General features: G+C 48.1%; 1 protein-coding gene across 1 annotated transcript in view; it reads right to left on the bottom strand.

Moving 5' to 3' along the window:
- The window catches only part of LOC106889154 (Golgi integral membrane protein 4-like), a 32,134-nt gene extending 12,474 nt beyond the window's left edge, over positions 1-19,660 (bottom strand). Inside the window, exons 1-6 of the mRNA XM_014943938.1 lie at positions 19,096-19,660; positions 11,292-11,366; positions 9,952-10,001; positions 8,046-8,099; positions 4,924-5,074; positions 1,930-2,012 (exon numbers count right to left, since the gene is read on the bottom strand). Of these exons, the coding sequence (XP_014799424.1) occupies positions 1,930-2,012; positions 4,924-5,074; positions 8,046-8,099; positions 9,952-10,001; positions 11,292-11,366; positions 19,096-19,282 (600 nt within the window). The 5' untranslated portion in view covers positions 19,283-19,660. The remainder of the gene's footprint in view (positions 1-1,929; positions 2,013-4,923; positions 5,075-8,045; positions 8,100-9,951; positions 10,002-11,291; positions 11,367-19,095) is intronic.
- Between the last annotated feature and the right edge of the window lie 27 nt (positions 19,661-19,687).

The following is a 19,687-nucleotide window of genomic DNA, read 5'->3' as shown; positions in this document are numbered from 1 at the left end:
TGATACAGAAGCTGGGAGGCTCTGTGGGTGTCTGCTCCACCATATGGCATCTCACCCCGCTGAAGGGGAATGAAAATTCCATTCTCCTTACTGGTTAGGCACTACAAAGGGCTGAGCAGAAAACTTCAAGATTTAACACTAGGCCCATTGTCAAAAAGATCCAAAGTGTTTTCTGAAATCACAGGGACCAACCACTTCTGTAAGAGCCAGAAATAGCAGGCAGGCAGACGGTCAGAGCACAATTTCATTACACAATTGCCCAGCACATCCCCAGCGGGGAGCTGAGCCGTGTCTCCCACACCAGGACGAACCCTTTTGCTTTTGCTCACTCTTAATTTTGGCAAGAAATTACAGTGAGCTGTTCCTTGCAAACTGCAAGTTAAAGGCCAAAAATTACAACTGGCAGCACAAGAGCTGCCACCACGCTGCCCAGTCTGCAAGTGCTTGATTTTGTAGCCTCAGACATCTCTAATCAAGTTTGTTTTTTGGTTTTTTTGTGTTTTTTTTTTTCCCAATGCTGTTCAGAGCACAGACTAGTTTGCACACTTGGACTGCTGACTGCTTTCCCTAACGCCGCCCAGCTAATCAAAGAGCATTTGAAGGGTTTTCTGCTGAAGAGCAATTCAGGACTGGTGCTACGTGGTGTGCCAGATGCAAACATGCTCAGCATCGATCCAGCAAGGCAGAAGTAGAAATAGGTAATGACAAACAGAGGACCTTTGATCAACAGATATTGATCCAAGGTGTCAATGGCAGAGGCCGGTATGATGGGAGCTGACTGGGTCTCAATGTCACTTCAGAACAAGGTACAGAGCAGTGATGTTGGGAGCTACCTTTGAAAATTTGGTCAGGAGACCTAAAAATGAAGGCTGAGATGCATTTTGATAGCAGGAGGTGTGAACATAGGCTTCCCAGGGCACTGGAGAAGCTTGTGGTCACATGCTGTTTCAATTCCTGGCATGGGCTTGCTGGAGTGACCCCTACAGAGACTGGAAGCCTTTGTTTAGTTTCCAACACACACACTGCAGGCAGTATTACTGCAGAGCATCCCCCCAGTCTGCCTTCACCACACAGAGGGAGCAGGGTCAAAAAGCAGTTCAGTCACAATTCATCACAATTATGAAGGCAAGAAAGTTAAATACACTGAAGGTCAACCTGAGACCCCTCTCAAACCACATCTGACATGAGCCAAAGAGGTGCCAAGTGACAGCAGCCTGCAATGTCAGTGACCTGGGCTTCCCACCTGGAACAACCAGGACCCATCATCAGTGAAGTTTGCAATCCCCAGAGCCACTTAGTCCCTGCTGTTTTGCAGGGCAGATCAGGCCAGAACTCAAGAGCAATCTTGTAGGAGTCAAAACCCACAACCCCCCACACCTCTAGTTCAAGTTCAGCATCTGTTTCAGGGGAAAGAATTAGCTGTCAACTGCATCTAACCACAACTAGCTCCTTGCTTCTGGGCTTATCCCATAAACCAAGGGAGTACTTGACAGAAGGCTGTTAATTAGCAACAGGCAAGGCTAATTCAGACTGCGACATGACTTTTAAAGTGTCTTTACAAAGCTGCTTGGCTCTTGGCTCAGCACAAGAGCCTCAGACAGATACTGTAGAGGCATTAAGTCCTCCCACTTCTCCCAGCATACACAGCCTTCCCCCCTTCTCCCAAGTCATCTGGGAGCTCCCAGCTTCAGCTGGGTGAGCAGAATTCTGTGAGGTCAGGACTTCCAGTGCACTGAAGAGGCTCACGCCATCCCCACAGCATGAGCGCAACACCAGATCCACAAAACTTTGGTTTTGGGGTTTTTTTTCCTGCAGAAATACACTGGAATACAATTGATAGCTAGATCTATTACTTAGAAAATATTTGATGGTCCCAGACCCCAGCAGAAGATTGTCCCATGTGGCCACAAACACCCCCTGGTTGATCACCTGGGCATTAAGGAGCTGAGAGTGAACTTCCTGGTGGGCCTTCCGGAGAAGCTTGCTCTCTTCTCTGAGTTTAAAGACTGTATCTGCAAGAGAAGAAGAAACTTGCTTAAGAGAGCTATTTTTGCAAGTGTAGTATCTCTCTTCCTTACCATAGATTCCTTTTGACCTCATAGATCTCTCCAAGCCCAGGAATTACAGTGAAGCACTAGTAGGGACTAGCCAAACACCCTGACAAACCTGAATCATCATTCCTTTCAGCTCTCAGGAGTCCTGCCCATACAAGGAACTTCCTCCACTCTGACGTGTCTCTTGTAACTATTGCTGTCAGGGTCAAGCCCTTGCTGTGCCTACTACCAGAACAAGATATTTATTTCTTCATTTCCTTCACCCACTGCAGCTGAAGAGCAGCGAGCAGCGGTCACTGCCCCTACCTGTGGTGACTGGAAGGTTGAGAAACAACTACAAAACACGTTTGTCAGGTCTCCCAAACCCATAGCAGATCCAGTAAGGTGGTTCCCTTCAACTGTACAGAGAAGCTGCCTCTAGAAAGGTTGGTACAAACAAAAAACCCCACAACTCACTTACAGAAAGCAATGGCAGGACAGCTTGGTCCTCAGGCACATTTATTCCTATGCTGTTAAGTAGCAACCTTCTGCCTTGCAGCCTCAGGCTGGGCTCCTTTCAAGCTCTTTGCACACTCCCGAGTACTTCAGTGACAAGACACAAAATGCACTTATGTTTCACTGCCTGGAATGTAATTGTGTGTCCTCCAGTAAAGAAAAAGTGTCAAAAAATGTCAGCCTTATTTTGGATCCCAAAGCTCTCTTAAAATATCCCTAGAACTGCATGGACCGGGATTTCTCTGCAGAGTTCCACCTGCCAAGACAAGGATGGGAATTTTTTCCCTAATAGGATGGTCACCTTGGTAGGCTGAATTGCATGCAGGATTCCAGCTCAAGATTACAAATATTTCTGATTACAGCGGAATATCTTTTTTCCATAACATTCATCCCTGGCACAGAACATTTTGCTGTTGAGGCTGAGTGCTGAGTTCTTGCCCTGTGGTGAAGGGTTACATCAACCTGAGAAAAAAGGCTCTGTCTTTCCTGCAGCCAGAAGGAAACCAGAACCACCAAGAGGAGCTACCAAACCCAACTTCCCCTGTGAAAGCAGTCCCTCATAATTCCCAGTGGGCTTCTGCTTTCCCCCAGCATCCCTGGGGTGAGGGCTTCCTTTTTGCAATTGAATCTAGTAAAAAAAAAAATACAAAACCCTCAGTTCCATCTCAACAGCCCTGATGGCTTCTGCTTTCCCCCAGCATCCCTGGGGTAAGGGCTTCCTTTTTGCAATTGAATCTAGCCAAAAAAAAAAAAATATCCCTCAGTTCCATGTCAACAGCCCTGAGCAATGCCCATCCTCAGACACCTCTTCTGTTCTCTATTATACTCACTGACAGAGGTACGTCTTCCAACACATGTCTCCTGAGGGCACATTATATATAGAAAGTACTGGAGGAACATAAGGAAAGAAAATGAGGCATTAGCAATGCTACTAGCTCTGTCTTTCCCACCTCTCCTAAGACTCTCTTGCTCTTTTGTATGGCATGGTTGCCAATACTCAAGGGAAGATTTACCAGCCAGCTGAGCTTAAAGCACAGGAGAGAGGTGGTAGCCTGGGAAGATGGACAGAGAATATTAATATCTCAGCCCTAAGCCAACCTTCCTGACTAACTTTCCTCTTTGAATTGTTTTCCCTAATCATTCTTCTCCTTCCTGTGGCAGAATTTATTTTCTTACTTCATCGGGGGCTGTGTATTTCAAGAAGAGAGAGACAATCAAATATTTAGGTTTCACTTGCTTGTGCTCAATTCCCCCCTTCTAACCCAGGGGTGATCACCAGATACCAGGGCTTTGTTGATCAAAGGAAAAAAAAAACAAACAAAACATCAGCACATTTCACTCTCCCAGACCTAATCTAAGTAAGAACAGATGTGAACCTTAAAAACCCCACAATCTAATTAAACAGCAGACTAAATAGAAACTACTCTTTGGGAATTAAAGGGATCAGCATTCTCTGCAATACGTGCACTACTTAATGCATTTTATAGACCTACACCATTAATCACAAAGTATGTTTAATTTGCTCCCAAGTTTGAATGTTAGAGTTTACAGGATCCTAGTAGTATAGAAACTGGTTTCCGTTGTCAAAGTTGTACAGAGGGAAAATTATATTGAAATAGAAGGGATATCTAAACATCACAATATTTTATCTCTACCACGGAAAGCATCTCTGCTCACTGAGTTACACTCACCCACCAGAGAAAGGTTAGGGAAAGGCAGCATTATCTGATGGATGAACCTGTTCCTGCCCCAGCCTGCTGTGGAACCACAGGCGTGTGCCTCTGCCTCAGCCTCATGCCTTTTGCTTTTGGATTATCTCATCCATTTTGAGTGTGACCTCCTTGGGACATGGACTGTTTCACAGCCTGTATACAACCAGCATCTGGCACAATAATTTATTATCTTACCTGGCTTTACACACGTAAGATAAGTAGCAGCTGCAGTAAGAATAAGCAGCCAGGAAAAATCAATTAGGCTTTTAAAAATAACACCATGAAACTGCTGGTGTTGACAGAAACCCGGGATGCCCCATGCAGTATAACAGTGCAGGGGTCTCTGAACCCCAGGGAACTCCAAGTATGGTGAAACTCCAGGTCAACTGATCAATGCATTTGTCAACCCAAGCAGCCAGAGGCTTTTGTGGTGCATATTCCTACACAAAACCACCACCTGTGAACTCCAATGGCCTCCCTTGCATGGGGAATCTGCTCAATAGCCTGCTCCACATCTCTCACCTCCCCTCAATGCAACCCCAGGACACGTGGCCAGTTTTGACTCTGCCCTTGGGCCCATACAAGAATCACTACCCTCTCCTGAACTCAGTTCTCCAGTCCATTCTCTGCCTGCCACTTTCTCAGCTCTCCATCACACTCACCCTGCAAGTTTGAGACTTCACTGTCCTTCTCCTGCTGCAGCTGGGCATATTTCTGGCTGTGGGTCTCCAGTGCCTTACGATGCTCCAGTTTCAAGCTGTTGTGCTGGAGCTGTAGGTCAAGCAGCTGCTTCTTGACATCGTCATGCTGGTTCTGAATGCAAAAAGAAGTGACAAAGAGTCAGCACAAGGAGAAGGAGAGTAATTTAGCTATTGCTAAGTGCCACTCGAGTGCCTCTGCTTAATAAGTTGCTTGGGGAGGTAGAAGAGATGTTCGTTCCTCCAGTAAGGTACCTAGAAATCCCAGACACAATAAAATATTCTTTGTATTCAGTGGTTCAGGAGGGATGTGAAAGACCAATTAAACTCTGGTTTGTGAAGCAGCTTTAGAGGTCTCCTTGGAAGCCACTAAACTTGAAGCAGAAGGTCATGGCAAGTCTGCTCCTGCCCAAAGAAGAGATGGAGACTCTGGGACACAGCCAAGAACTACTCCTCCTCCTCAACTTCCCTGCACACCCCGCTCCATGACAGCAGTGTAGGAGATAATATTTGCTGATATCAAACCAAATGCCTGTGGAACTCTGCACAAATCCAAGGTCTTTTCCAGAGTCCCAGGTGTGCTGAAGGACAACATCACCTCTGAGGAGAGTTTCCATGGTGCACGTAGCATCATTACAGGAGCAGTTCACCTCTAAGTAAGGCTGAGGTCTATTCCCCATTGCCTTTCTGCGTGCAGGAACACAGAGCCAGGACACACCAACACCTAAACACTCAGGTTCTTCTCTCTGCTTGGTTTGCTTCCCCGTAGCCTGGCTGTTCTCCCACCCACCACTTCAAGCTGCCAGAAGAGGAGGGAGACCTTCTTCAAGGACACCACATCCTCTCAAGCAGAGAGCCCACATTCCCCATAGTAGCATGGGGCTCCCAGGCATAAAACACCAGGATAACACCACTCTCACGAGACCACAGACTATTTCAAGCAGTCCAAGAATTCATCGACAGAAGTGGGCTGAAGAGCTGTTCTCTTCTCCCCTCCCCTCTTACAGGGCCCAAGAACAAAACATGCTGAGACATCCTTTTGCTCAGACCCATTGAACCAGAATTCACCTCCTTTTTTTTGTTCCCATGGTAACCTAGAGAGTCCTTCCACATTCAGTTTGTCAACACCAATTATGTATGCAGATTGATTGGCTCACAGGTGAACCCTGGCCCTTCCACACAATAGCTCCTCAGGACTCAGGCAGCAATTTCAATCAGCCTTCCTGTAAAAAGGCCCCTCATCTTTCTAAAAAAAAAAAACAAAAAAAACCCAAACAAACCCCAAACCTCTAAATGCTATCGATGATTGCATTTATCCCCTGTAAAACAAAGCATCTGTGGCCCAGGCATTCTCCCTTGAAGCAATTATCCTCCACTAAGAGGAGACAAATAACTGCTCCAAAAATACATGCAGTGCAGAGAGAAAAAAAAAAAAATAAAAATCTATCAGTGTGGAAGGGTCCCAGAGCCAGAACAAAGAGGAGAGACAAGGATGTCAAGTTAATCAGATCACAAGATCAGGAGGGAAAATTAAGAGACTATAAGATTCCTGCTTTGGCTTTCAAAGACATTATGTACTTACAGTTCTCATCAGATTCACCAGCAGAAAGCACAGCAGAGAATCCCTAAAATCATTTAGATACCGAAAAGCTCAGAAGCCACCAATGTTAGCAAGTGAGAATTTATTTCAACAAGAAACTCTAAGCAATTTAAGGAATTTTAAATCCTCATCAGCTCAGGCCAATCAATTTCTAGCCCATCTTCTGTCTGGCAGGTGATGTGCATAATGTCTATCCCCAGACTGCTCACAGTCAGGAAGAAGGGAGGGAATATTCATCCTTGGATAGCAGCAGGAAGCTGAAGAGGGAGATAAGTGCCTTGACAAGGTCACACAAAGCACCAGAGGCCCAGTCCAGCTCTTTAAGCACAGAGAGCATCCTCACTCCCAGCTGGCTTCTAAGGATGGCTGTAACCAATGTATGCAAACTATAGGAGGAATCTGAAGATGTTGTTTTATTGTAGTTATGGGACAGGAGGTCTGGAACACGCTACATGTGATTATTTTAAGAGAAGCACAAACAGAAGACTCTTGACCCAGTCAGTTCTACCACAGCTACGTATGCTGACTGCCCTGAGGAGCCCAGGAACCTACTACGCTGCAGTGCCAAGGGCTGGCCTGACTTTCAGCAGCTGTAAATACAGTTTAAAAATAGCTTATTCCCCTCCCCAATAAAAGGAAGCAGGGGAAAGGGAGCCAGGACGAAATGCTCTCACTGTCCCCTTGAGACAAGCGAACCAGAGCGCTCTGCTCAGATTGCAGTTGCTGTGAAGAGGAACGTTACTACCGCGAAGCCTTCCCAGAATCCGCAGTGCTGGATAATACCCAAGAGACAGAACTGTACTTCCCTTTTCCCCAAGTTTGAATCCAAAAAAGCCAGGCAGCTGGAGGTCCAGCTCCGCTCAGGAAATACAACCCAGCGGTGCTGAGGGTTGCTGGAACCTAGCCCTCTTTTTACATCCCAGAATTAAATTACCGTTTCGCTGCCAGGGCTCCGACTAAAAACATTTAAAAACCACCTTCACCAGCCACAGTTGCGTTGCTCAAACAAAAGCAAACTTTACCTGAAGCATATCTTGATGTTAAAGTGTGTGATAAGCTATAAAACACTACAAGCCACCCCCCTCTGAGCCTCTCACACCGACTGGAATACATTGTATTAGCCCAAAGGGCAAGCTCCAATGAATAGACCCATTTTCGCACTAAGAGACCCAGAAAAGAACACACTGAACAACAGAACTCCTGTGCGATAAAGCGCACAAAGGCTACCATTGAAATGAGGAGTAGGTGAAGGCTGTAATCTGACACAAAGCCCAACAGAATAAATAGGAAACTCCCGTGAACCTGAATAGTCAGGAAGGAATGTAGATCAACACCCCTGTGTGGTCTCCTCCCTCTGAGCCGGCTGAAGGAAGCCCTTGGTCTCTCCTCGGCACCTCTGGCAAGCGAAAGCCCCGGCTCTCCTTCCAGGGAGCATTCCTTAACCCTCAGCAGCTGGGGAATAGGTGGAACCAGACGGCTCCCTTACCTTCAGGATCTTGTGCTGGGAACTGAGGGCCCCGTATCTGTTCATAGAATCTTGCTGGAAAGGAAAAAGGCACCATTAGATCCCAGAAAAACCCAGGGCAGGAGAAACAAGTGATCACCCACCCAGCACTGCAACAGCCAGTGCCCACCACCCCTTCCCACACACTGGGACAACTCTGGGAAGGTGACTGGGAACAAGCCCGCCAAGGTGACCAGCAGAACACACAGCCTGATGTACTTTGAAGAGGTAGAATGTATTTCTAAAAAGGCAAAATACATTTTAGAAGGAAGAATCTCTTCAGGAATGGAATAAATAAAGAATACCTCTACTCTGTGTGTCTATTGGCATCCACACACTGAGTAAACGGCCCCGCTTTGAGACATTATGAGGATGGCTGGAAAAGAACCCTTTCAAAACAACCTAGCCACCAGCTAATTAACTGCACCCTCTCGATTCACATTCAGAGTGGTTTTTCTCCAGTTTTCAGTTCTTTATACAGGGCAGGCCCTGTATAAATAATAAGAAGAGCTGTGAACAGTGAACCCCCCCCAAAGCAGGCTGAGCGCTCTGCAGTGACTGAGGGGGAGGCAGGCAGCGCCACAGCTGTCGCCTACACACAAAAATTGCACCATTTCACAAAAAAAATTGATCGCGAAGCAACTGAGTAAGCCTAAAGCAACCTCCTGTAACTAGGTACAGCTGTCAAACTAAGCTCAACTCACACAAACCAGCACAGGGAGAGGGATTTCCATGTGTTCACAGAGTGGTCTGTACCAGTTTAACAGATCAGGTCATGCCTTGCTAAGGGCTACCTTCTTCCCCTTTTTCCCCCAAGAAACAGTTCTTCACCGCAGCACCAGCATCTCAACACAGCTGGCATGGAAGCCACCAGCCACCCATGCTCAAAGGCCAAATCATGTCATGGTTGGCCACCAAACCTCAAACCAGGACACTTCCCACAGCAGCAGTGGTACCTGATGGGGAACGTGCTGCAGCTTTTCTCATTTCATGCAGTTTTACAACCTTCTGCTGGGATCTGTGTTAGGGAAGCTCAAAGCAACACAGCTGTGACACTAAGCAGCACCATGGAAGTACAAATTAAGCACCACGTGGGGATTTCCACTACAACCCAATGATAAACAGTCAACACGGTATGAAATGCTACTGGATAATGAGCACAAATCACAAACGAGCTGCCCAGCCATTAGAGTATTCAGATATTCATCCGTGAGTTTCTTTCTGGAACAGGATGACGTTCACCCACAGATGAGCAGGCTAAAAGCGATTCCTCTTCCCCAGCATCACATCAACAGATGCTCTGAGAAAGGACTAAAACCAGCCATATAGCTACAAGTGAATGGGACAGACTGTAACCCAGGGAGGCATTTCTTCTTAACCCTCACCGAAGATTCCTTCTTTTCCCCTGCTGAACAAGAAGTCCACAGGCCAGTGGAAATCATTTGACAGTCCCTGGAGACAGAAAACAATGGATGTGCTTTCCCCAACAACACCATGGCCTTTCTTCTCCGCGTTCCCTGTGGAGTGCCTTGCATTCAGTTTCCCCAGGACTCTTCTGCACCATGAAAGAGCAATTCTCTTCCCAGACTGCAGCCCAGGACTCCCTGCTACACCAGGAGCTGACAGTCAGGTCATCCACTCAGCTACCACTCATGGGAGGGCGGGCAGAATAGCTCCAGCACAGCACAAGTCTTTCACCAAGATGAAGTAAATCCTCACACACCAACGGCCTTGCAAGGTGGAGTCAGCCAAAGTTCATCTTGTACCATACACACTCGTAGTCTTCCATGCCTTCCAGACACCAGCCCTGGTCCTGGGACTGCGGTGGTGCTAGAAAAATCTGTACCATTCTCACACACACATACACTGAGGAACAACCCATACCCACCTTCTCCTTGTTGAGAGCTTCCTGAGCTTCTAACTTATACACCAAAAAATCTAGAAGCGGAAGAAGAGAAGACAATTTAATGAGCTGGAATTTAACAAGGGTCTGGTTTATATTTTGGTGGGGGGAGGGAAGGAGGAAATCAGCCCCTTGCTGAGCAAAAGGCTGCAGCTCCACAAGCTGGGATGCAGATGCTGCTGGGAGACTCCATGCAATGCTCCCAGAAAGATGGTAGTGCTTTCCAGGAGACGTGTCCACCCACCTAAAGTGGCCCAGATGTCCTTCCTTTCCCATTCTATAGGCAAGTGCATTGGTGACTTCCTACATCAGCACACAAACGGCTACATTTTGATGTACATTTTGATTCCTTTTCTCAGTCAATCCCCACCAAATAAATGAAAGAAGAGGCAGAAATGCAGCTTCTCCCTTAACTGCCACCCAGCCACAGCCAAACCCGGGTGCTGTACGTCAGCATTTCCAGAAACACAGTGTAAGTAGGAGTAAGGAGCCGTGACGTTACTCCACATCCCAGTTTTGAAGATGAAAACCGAACTATTACCTTCAACAATCAGGTGCAGAGGGGTCTGACATCCAAGCACTCTACTCCACTGAAAGGTACAGGAGCTAATCTATTCAATTTCTACTTCCTGTTGTATTTCACAGTCTTAAAATACCCTCAAGGTGTCTATCTACATTTGTACATCAGCTTTAAAAGATCTGACAGTCTGTATTGTCTGTGTATTATGCAGCGATGCTAATATTATTAAGCACTGGTAGAGCTCAGCATCACCACATCACTTTCATAAGGAAGTTTACATTATTTCCAAGAAAAAAAAAAAGCATAGTCTGGCACCACGTTTAGCTGTCACTTAAAGTGCTCAAGCACCATATCACGGGTACTGTTACTCACAGATTAGGCTGGGGACATATGCAAGGATATGAGAGAACAGAATCTTTTGCCTGTGGGCAACAGAGAAGCGAGTTAAATATTCCTTAAGTACAAAGCAGGGATAGGTTAAAAAAAAAAAGCATAGTCTGGCACCACGTTTAGCTGTCACTTAAAGTGCTCAAGCACCATATCATGGGTGCTGTTACTCACAGATTAGGCTGGGGACATATGCAAGGATATGAGAGAACAGAATCTTTTGCCCGTGGGCAACAGAGAAGTGAGTTAAATATTCCCTTAGTACAAAGCAGGGATAGGGTTTGCCTGGGGAGAATTCAGTAACATCCACACACGGCCCTGAAGGCAGGAAACGCTTTGGGGACAACCCAGACATCTCCCCACACACCAGCTGGAGGGGTGACTGGCCACCACTGTGCCACCCACGCAAGAGACTCACCTTCCTTTGTCTTCTTGTGCTCCCCTCGCTCCTTCTGCAAGGACCGTTCCAGCCGGGATCTGTGCTCATACACAACTAGGGAAGCAGAAAGAGGCAGAGCATGAGAAACTCTGAAATTTCTTCCTATATATTCTTTTCCCAAAAAAAACCAAGCCTCTCGCAAGTCATGAGACATGTGAACCTCAAGTCCTGCCGTGGCCTGGGCCAGCAAATGCCCAGGAGAGCAGACTGGGACAAGAGAGCCTTTCCTGTTTTGAATGGCCTGCATGGCTCTGGGTTCCTAGGTCTACACACACAGTAGCTCACACGTAAAACCCAGACCAAGAAAATCAACAGTCCTGAAATACACACAAGACACCCAAAGTCCTAAACAATGAAAGGGTCAGCTCCAGCTACGAGCTGTTTGCACTTTTGTCAACTGTGAGCAGATAAGGTCTGTAGCAGGGTGGGGACAGTTGGACTAGAGACAATGGATGTGCCTGATGTAACACAGTCTGTCACCCTGTATTTGCACTCACGTTTTGCTTTGGTGTCCAAGACATGATGCCCAAGAGCTGGCTTCAGCAGCCAGTGGCTAAACTGTGTATTTACTGGCCAAGTCCACTACTGGGCTCAGAACCTTCTAGGTCATCTGCTCTGCAGAGGCACCAGCAACAAGCAGGAGAGACATTTTCTCCCCTTCTACAACCCAAGCATTAACTGGCCACCCTCAGGCCACTCAGGAAAAGTGAGCCAAGCAGCTCCCTCGCCCATTAGGCAGAAAAGAGCATCCATATTCTGCACCGGGGCCAAGAAGGGAGAGGGATGAGGCTGCTCTGTACAGCAGCTACGTGACAAATGGAAGTGCCAGAGAAGCTCCCTGATGGATGGTGACTTTAATCCACTCTGTCGTCTGAATGCTAACCAAGAGCTTTCCCCTGAGCCCCAGCACTCAGCTGCAACAGGCTCCCCATCCCCTCTGCAAAGCTGCCACCACACCAGAATGGCACCGGGCAGCCATTCAGAGGGGATGGGGTGGCAACAGAAACTTGCCCCCAGGGCCAAGATCTCTGGGGACAAGACGTGCCACGATGCAGTCTCTGGGAGAACAAACAAAGTGGGATGGTATTTGCACGCACACAACAAGTGCTAACCCATCCCTCGTTGAACTCTTGCCAAGCCAAGAGCCCCAAGTGACTTGTGCTCTCGCTCTGCCTGCAGAGCAGGCACTACCATCTGGGGAAATGAGAGACACAAAACATCCATAGGCATATCCAATATTTTATAGTGTTGACCACCAGTGGTACCAAGCCTGTGGTAGTGCAGATGTCGCTCTCAATATATACAAAGAGAAGAGCTTATAGGCAGTTCTAGCACCCTAAAAATCAGGCTAGGACATTTATCTAAACAATACTAAAGATCATCCAGGAACTGCAAGGCTGAGGTAGGAATTACACAAGAATCAAATGGTGATCAGAAGAGTACTTCCTTGCCCTACCATCTGTAAGTCTGACAACTGAAGGAAAAACAAACATTAAGAAAAAACCCAAAGAAAAACACTTTTTTCTGCTGCCCACCCATTTTCCCCCAGGCAGGGGATTCAAGCCACCCGGTTCAGAACTCCACAGAGCTCACAGCCTCCCTATGCCTGACGTCTTCCTTCTGCACTGCAAAACAGCAGCTATTCCTTGCATTTTTAGACTGTCTCTTCCTCACAGCAGGTCTCCTAATTACACTAAGTGCACAGAAGACTGTAATTTCACCAGGCAGCAAAGCACTGCTGCCATGCCCATTCTTCAAGAGCTTTTTAATCAAAGCTGGGCATTCAAAGGAAGCATTCCTCACCTTTACGAGCCACATCCCCCTGTAACTTCATGCAGAGCAGACCTGAGAGTATGGTATAATCATTTTATCCAGTTCCTTTAAAAGTCTGGTTCACTATTACATATTTCTCTTCCATTGGATCACAACAAATCCAAGTCTGGTGGCTTTACCGGGACCCTCACAATGACTAGTATTTTTCTTTCCACCTGGAAATGCCTTTTCCACACAGAAAAAGAACCTCCACGTGGTTTAGCTCCACGATTTTTAAGCCAAGCTCATGACATTGGCTGGGTCCAAGCTTGGGATTTTCACAGTACTGAAATCAAGGCTTCAGCAGGACAAGACAGACAAGTCAGCTTTTCCCAGACTGTGCCATTTTTAGACCCCACAGGTACAAGGAGAGTGTTTCAGGCTCTGCCAGCCTGGGCTCATCATGTGCCAAGCTCAGTCCCACCCCAGCCTGAGGACCCATGCCCCAGGCACACGTTCCCATCCAAGCTGTTTCCCCAGACCCACTTAATTCCCTCTGTCACTTTTGACCTCAGGGAGCAGGAAGGGCCAGTGTCCTAGGTCAGGAATTCCTCTCATCACCAGCCAGGCTATCTTCTTCCTTCTCTTTGTTACCTTCCCCAGTTAACAAAGACAGACATCCCAATGGTGAAGATGCTTCCCCTGGGCTGGGCCACTTCATTAATATTTCCCTCCGAAGTGAGGAAACTCCCATATTCTCCAAACTGTTACAGCAGAAATATTTGTTTTCGATCTGGAAGGGTTTTTTCCCCCCTGCTGAGCACATTGGTAAGCAGCAAACCCATCACTGCAGCTGTCCAAGTGTCTACTTCACGACAGCTTTATTTTTAGAAATGCTTTTCCCCAACAGACTACTCAGATGTCACCCCAAGGGCCTCCCCAGCCCAGCTCAGCACACCAGAGACCGTGGGTGCTTCTTCACTACATGCTAAAAAAGTCTTACTCAATGAAGTTGTCATCTTAAGACCATCAGCCACTTCCCAAAAGATTTGCGAGCTCTGGGCACTCATGTTTCTGCCACAAGCATCTCATTTGCAGTCTCATCTGGCAGAGCACCTGAGGACAAGTCTTTGATGTGATGGGAACCTCACACCAGCAGTGAAAAGTCACGACTGATGGGACTATTAGGGATGCCCCTGCGATTCACAGCCTTTATCGTGCCCTTTCATGTACTCTCAGCTTCCAGTCTGCATCTGCCTCAGCGATGCTGGGCTTGGAGGGATTCCCCATGTTGGAGTTTCTCCTGCAGGCACTTAATTCATTTTCTAGTTACCTGAGTATACCAAACCCCTATGACCAGGGTTAGAAACTCACTCACACAGGCTGTTACCCACCGTTCCAGGTCCCTGCAGCCAAAGAACCCAGTGACCAGTGCTCCATCACCCAGACCAGCAAAGTGCATGGTGTCCCACGGGAGGCAAGTCAAACAGCTATAGCCTCACTCAAAAAAAGCCAAGCACCCTCAGCACAGGAGAAGTCAAATAAATAACTCTTTTGTGGAGAGAAGTCCTGCTTAGATGACCCCAAGCTACCAGGTGCTATCAATCTCACATAGTAAATGGGAAACTAAAGCCCAGGAAAGCATCTCTAGAAATAGGCTTGTGCTAAAACCCAGAACCACAAAGGCTAATGCAAACAGCACAAAGCAGAAGAGTTTTCAGGAACAGCTCCATATCATAGGCTGATGATTCAGAAAATTAGGACACAAAATCTGGCTCTCCTGACGCTCTTTTAATAAGTAAGATAAGCTGAAGTAACCTCCAGTGACTACAAAAAGAAAGTTGTAATCTCTCCTGCCGTTCCTCCAGAGCCCAGAAAAAGGTGGGTTCAGCTTTATGCAAAGCAGCAAGTGCTGCATAAAGCACTCAGCTTTGTGGTGGGGTACAGCAACAGCTCAGCAGACCAAAATGGCACTGTACAGCTTCAGAGGAAGCCAGGAAGTCTTTAACAATTTGCAATTAGAAGAGAGAATGGAGGGTGGTCAGTGTCTAAATCCAGGCTGGAATTCAGCCAGAACTCAGCACTAAAGCACTGTCACCTGCTGCCAAATGAGCTAAAATGCAGAGCTTCGACTGCTGAAACCATGAAATCCCTGGCAGTGCCTTGCCTTTGGGAAAGAAGAACAGGTCAGGACTTCTACAGACTCGTTCTCATTTATAGAAGACCACAGAAAACAGGGTGTTTGTATGAAGGGGTTGCCTTATATACCCCAGAGGAATAAGATTAACATTTGCCAGGGAGAGTTTAAGGGATCCATAAAGGGAGAGCAATTTCAGCCTTGCCAACAGTCCCAGGTTTTACTCACCTGTTCAAGTGGGTCCATTTTACCCCTCCCTGGGCAAGCCATGGGTGCAGGGCAGCAGAGCTGTCAGGTTCTGCTCTGGTTCTGCTAAAACCACACACATTGTGTAGCTCGTTAGGCCATTCCTATGCCAATAGCAGATCCTGTGGAAAGAGTCCTCATACTGCCCATGGCTGACAGCTCCGAGCAGCTCTCAGCACAGAGATCAACACCACCTTCCAGACTGCACCTTCCCCTCTCGTAGCTAATCACCCAGAAAAAGCTTTCTTCTCTGCTGCTCTCCTTGTTAGAGGCATCAAATACTCTTTCCTGCCAGTCTCCATCCAGTCACATCACAACTAATCGCCCATGGCACCAGTCACTGGGGCTCAAGAATCATCCAGAGCAAGGGACAAGGGGAGCAGAACCAGAGCCAGGCCCCATCATACCTCCAGGGAGATGGCCAAGGAAGGTCAGACTGGATAAGAGACACCCAATAGTGAGGAGAGGAGTGCTGCATTTCCACGCTCAGCCTGCTGTGAGACAGAATTCCTCCATCCCAGCCAGCAGTTTGACGTGCCGTTGTCAGGCCACATCAGGAACGTCAGAGAGAAGCGGAAGGTACCATAACTGCACCCCTCCTCCCCATCTGTTCAAAGGGTGCCGTTTGTTGGGGAACTGAACTAAAATCCCCCTACTTTTGCTCAGAACCTCCAGGCAGCAGCTCGTACACGCACAGGCACACACCTACAGGGAGTGGGAGGCGGCAAAGCAACACTTTGCTCAAAGCCACCTGCTACACAGCTCAGCATGGCATGAGTTTGGGGTGGGGGCCGAGACAGAACAGATTCATCTGAAGGGCACCCCAGGTCACAGCTTGCCAGAGCGTGTCTCTAACCCCCCCTCTGCACCTCGTGATGCAGCACCAGAGCCCCCCAAATCAGAGCTCACAAGGGAGAGCCTGGCACTTGGCAAGGTGTCTCCATGCACTTTCAGACATGCCTCCAGCCCCACCCAGCAGAAACAGGAGAGATGAAGGGACAGAAAAGCCAAGCAGATATTTCCTCCTGCGTTCCACGTGGACCACAACAGGAAAAGAGGGTCTGCTGGGTCACAGCAACCAGCCACCTCTGCGTGCTGGCCGGGACATGGGCTGGCCATGGTCACGCACATGACTGTATCTCACACAACGTGTTGCACCCCCCAGAAAAGTCAGCAGCTGCTTTGATCTTATTTTAAAAGAGTCAATGAGATCCATTTCCCTGCGTGCAGCCAGTAGGAGACAGCCCATGGGACAGGCAGTGCTTCACTCCCTCCTCCACTTGCTTTTCCTTTTCCCTTTCACTCAACTCTTGGCCCAGCCCCACACTTTCAAGCTTTATTTACAGAGGCCACCAGAAGCATTAACCACATCTTGTACTCGGATAAAAGAAGGGCAGGAGATACTGGAGAGCTGAAAGGAGACACCTGAAGTGCTGGTTAAACAGTACTGAATCCCACCTCGGAATAACACATCCTCCTCCTGCCGAGCTGGAAAGACAGAAATCAGACTCAGCAATTGAAGTCATGCAAAAAGTGAGCACAGGGGCAGGGATGGAGCCCTGACTCCCCTCTCTCCTGCACCGAAACGCCGCAGGGAGCAGCGCTGGGAGGTGACAGCGCCAGAGCCTCAGCCATATGTGCAAGATACCTCCACACTTTCAAGACTTCCATGAACACGGCTCCTATCCGCCAATTGCTCAGCTTCTCCCACCAGCCAAATCCAAAAAAGAAGCTTTGCCTTTGTTAAAATTGTTGGACAAGTAAGTGTCTTCTCAAAATAAAAAGGGTATCCATGGCAACAACTGTATTTAGGAATGGGAAGAGTGACAAGAGGGTTAGAAACCCCAGCAACAGGCTACAGCTCTGCCATGCAAACATATTTGGGTGGAAAAAGAATATATTATGAGCCTGTCCCAGTTGTCTGCTTGAGCCTGCTCTTCCCAAAGCTGGGGTTCCCCGAGGCTACCACTGTCATCTTATTCTCTGATGAACTCGCCCCTCTCTCCAAGAGCAGCAAGGGATGCTGACACACCAGAAAGGAATGTGGGCTAACTTCTGCTCTGCTGATCTTTGCATCTCAGAAACACAGGATGCAGGTGGAAATTGCTGTGGCTGGGACTGTACAACACATTAGGAACTGTAGTTGTTGGACTGCCCTGTGGTAGAGTAAGAAGAAACGGAACTAAAATGTAAGATAATAGCAGCGAACCAGATGAATTCACAAGATTCACTGGGGTTTTTTTAAAGCATGTTTCCTTGAAAGACAAACAAAACACACAGACCTCACTTTGCTTTCCCAGTTTACAGGTAGAAACACACAGCCCTGAGCACAAGCAGCACATGTACAGTGTTACATCTGCATCACAACGCTGCACACAAAACCACTAGGGAGCATTTAACCCTAAAAGGCCCAGATGTGCAGAATTCCCCAGCAATAGAAACAATGTCACTGGATATGTCAACAGAGGTCATAATGGATACCCTGCACTTGATTTTTGTCTGAAGAAAAGCTCTTGAATTACACTCTAATCTAACCCCACTTGTTCAAAGAAAAAGTGTTAAATGAATCTCTTGACCTTGAGTCACTCGAGCCACAGGCAAACAATATTTTGCCCATGTAAAATCCATTCTTTGGGCACTCCAGAACCAGGCCACCCTCCAGCATTACTCACACAACTGCTGGCCACCAAAGAGTGGATTCCCACCAAACCTCTCCCTAGAGAGCTCAGCAAATCCCTCTGGAGACTCCAAATCTAGTGACAGGTGCTGGAAATGTAGTTTTGGCAGACGGAGTAAGGCTAGAAGGATAGACTAGGCAAAGAAGATAAGAACTCAGCAACAGAGTTAGATGTGTCCTCAGCCTTCCCTACTGAGATCTCTCCATGGGCTAAAATGTCATTTTCCCACACTTAAGACATTTATGCAAAGAGGACAAATGAGGGGGGAGAGAGGAATAGACATACTATGCTTGTCTCCCAGTCTTCTGGCAGCTGTTGCCAGAGGAACAAGTGCTGGTCAGCAGACTCAGAAAAACCAATCCTTTCTCCTTCTCCCCCTCTTTTTAGGGAGCTCTATGCTGCAGCACCTATCACCCCCAAAGAAGCTGGTAAAGACTTTTCCAGTCACAGATCAATCTCTTAAGAAGCCAGGTGTGTTTCCCTGCAAGGGCAACGGGGCAGCAGACAGGATGGTGACAAACTTTCCTAAAGGACCCCTCGCCTCTCCATTTACTTTCCAGACAGATGCTCCCGCAGGCCAGAGAGCGGAGCCACATCTCAGAGCCTGCCCAAGCAGCCTCTCCGAGTCCTGCTCGCCTTTAGGATGACATAGGACTAGTCTTTACAGCTAAAAGGAACTAGAGGGAGAAGAAATGGAATAGATGTGACGCGGCTGAACTCACGGATCCAGCACACCCCATTCCCCTTGCTGCTGCGAGCAACTCACATTTAATTCTAGACAGCAAACAGCGGAAGGAAATAGGTGACAACATCTTCTTAGAGCTCTTTAAAGCCAAAAAGCTGAACCCCTCTGCACAAAGGCACCCCCTTATCTCTGGGCTGTGATAAGGCAAGACCACCAGGAGGTAACGTTGGGAGAGAGGGAAGTTCAGAGAGCGGGATGCACACACACAGAGAGCAGGTCACTCACCTTGGAGCTGGGCAGACAGTGCTTCCTGCTGCTGTTTGTGTTTCTGGGCCAGGGCTTCAGCATTCCGCACCTTCTGCTGCAAGTGGTTGTACAGGAAAACTCCCGAGCCCAAACACGCCACGGTCACCAGGCAAAACCCGGTCTGCAGAAGCCCCTTCTGCCTCCTCGAACACATCCCAGTACCCATGATGGGGCCGAAGCCAAACGATGTAGCGCTGCCTCTCCGGCGCCGCTAAAGCATCTGATTCTTTCTCTCCCGACACCCCTTTTCCTCCGCAAATTGGCAGATCCCTCTGCAAGACGCGATCAAAGTCTCGCCTTCGCTCCTTTCCAGCCCTCAGAGCAGCAGCAGAGCCTCCAGCACCCTTTCAATCCTCGTTGCCCACGGGAGAGAAGCGAGGCACGGCACCGGGGGCCGAGGGGAGCAACCGAGGGACCGGCAGGCGCATCCTTCAGCCGGGGGACCGGCCCGGGGGGCGGCTCGTTCGGGGCTGCCTGGGCGGAGGGCGAGGGGAACCGGCGGAGGGGAGAGAGGAGGAGGAGGAGGAGGAGGAAAACTTTTGCTTCCCATGTGCTGCAGTGGAGGGGGGGC

This window comes from Calidris pugnax, unplaced genomic scaffold, assembly GCF_001431845.1.
Source record: "Calidris pugnax isolate Ruff unplaced genomic scaffold, ASM143184v1 scaffold129, whole genome shotgun sequence".
Taxonomy (NCBI): domain Eukaryota; kingdom Metazoa; phylum Chordata; class Aves; order Charadriiformes; family Scolopacidae; genus Calidris; species Calidris pugnax.
The sequence above is the reverse complement of the archived record's forward strand: the minus strand, read 5'-3'. Positions and strand labels throughout refer to the sequence as shown.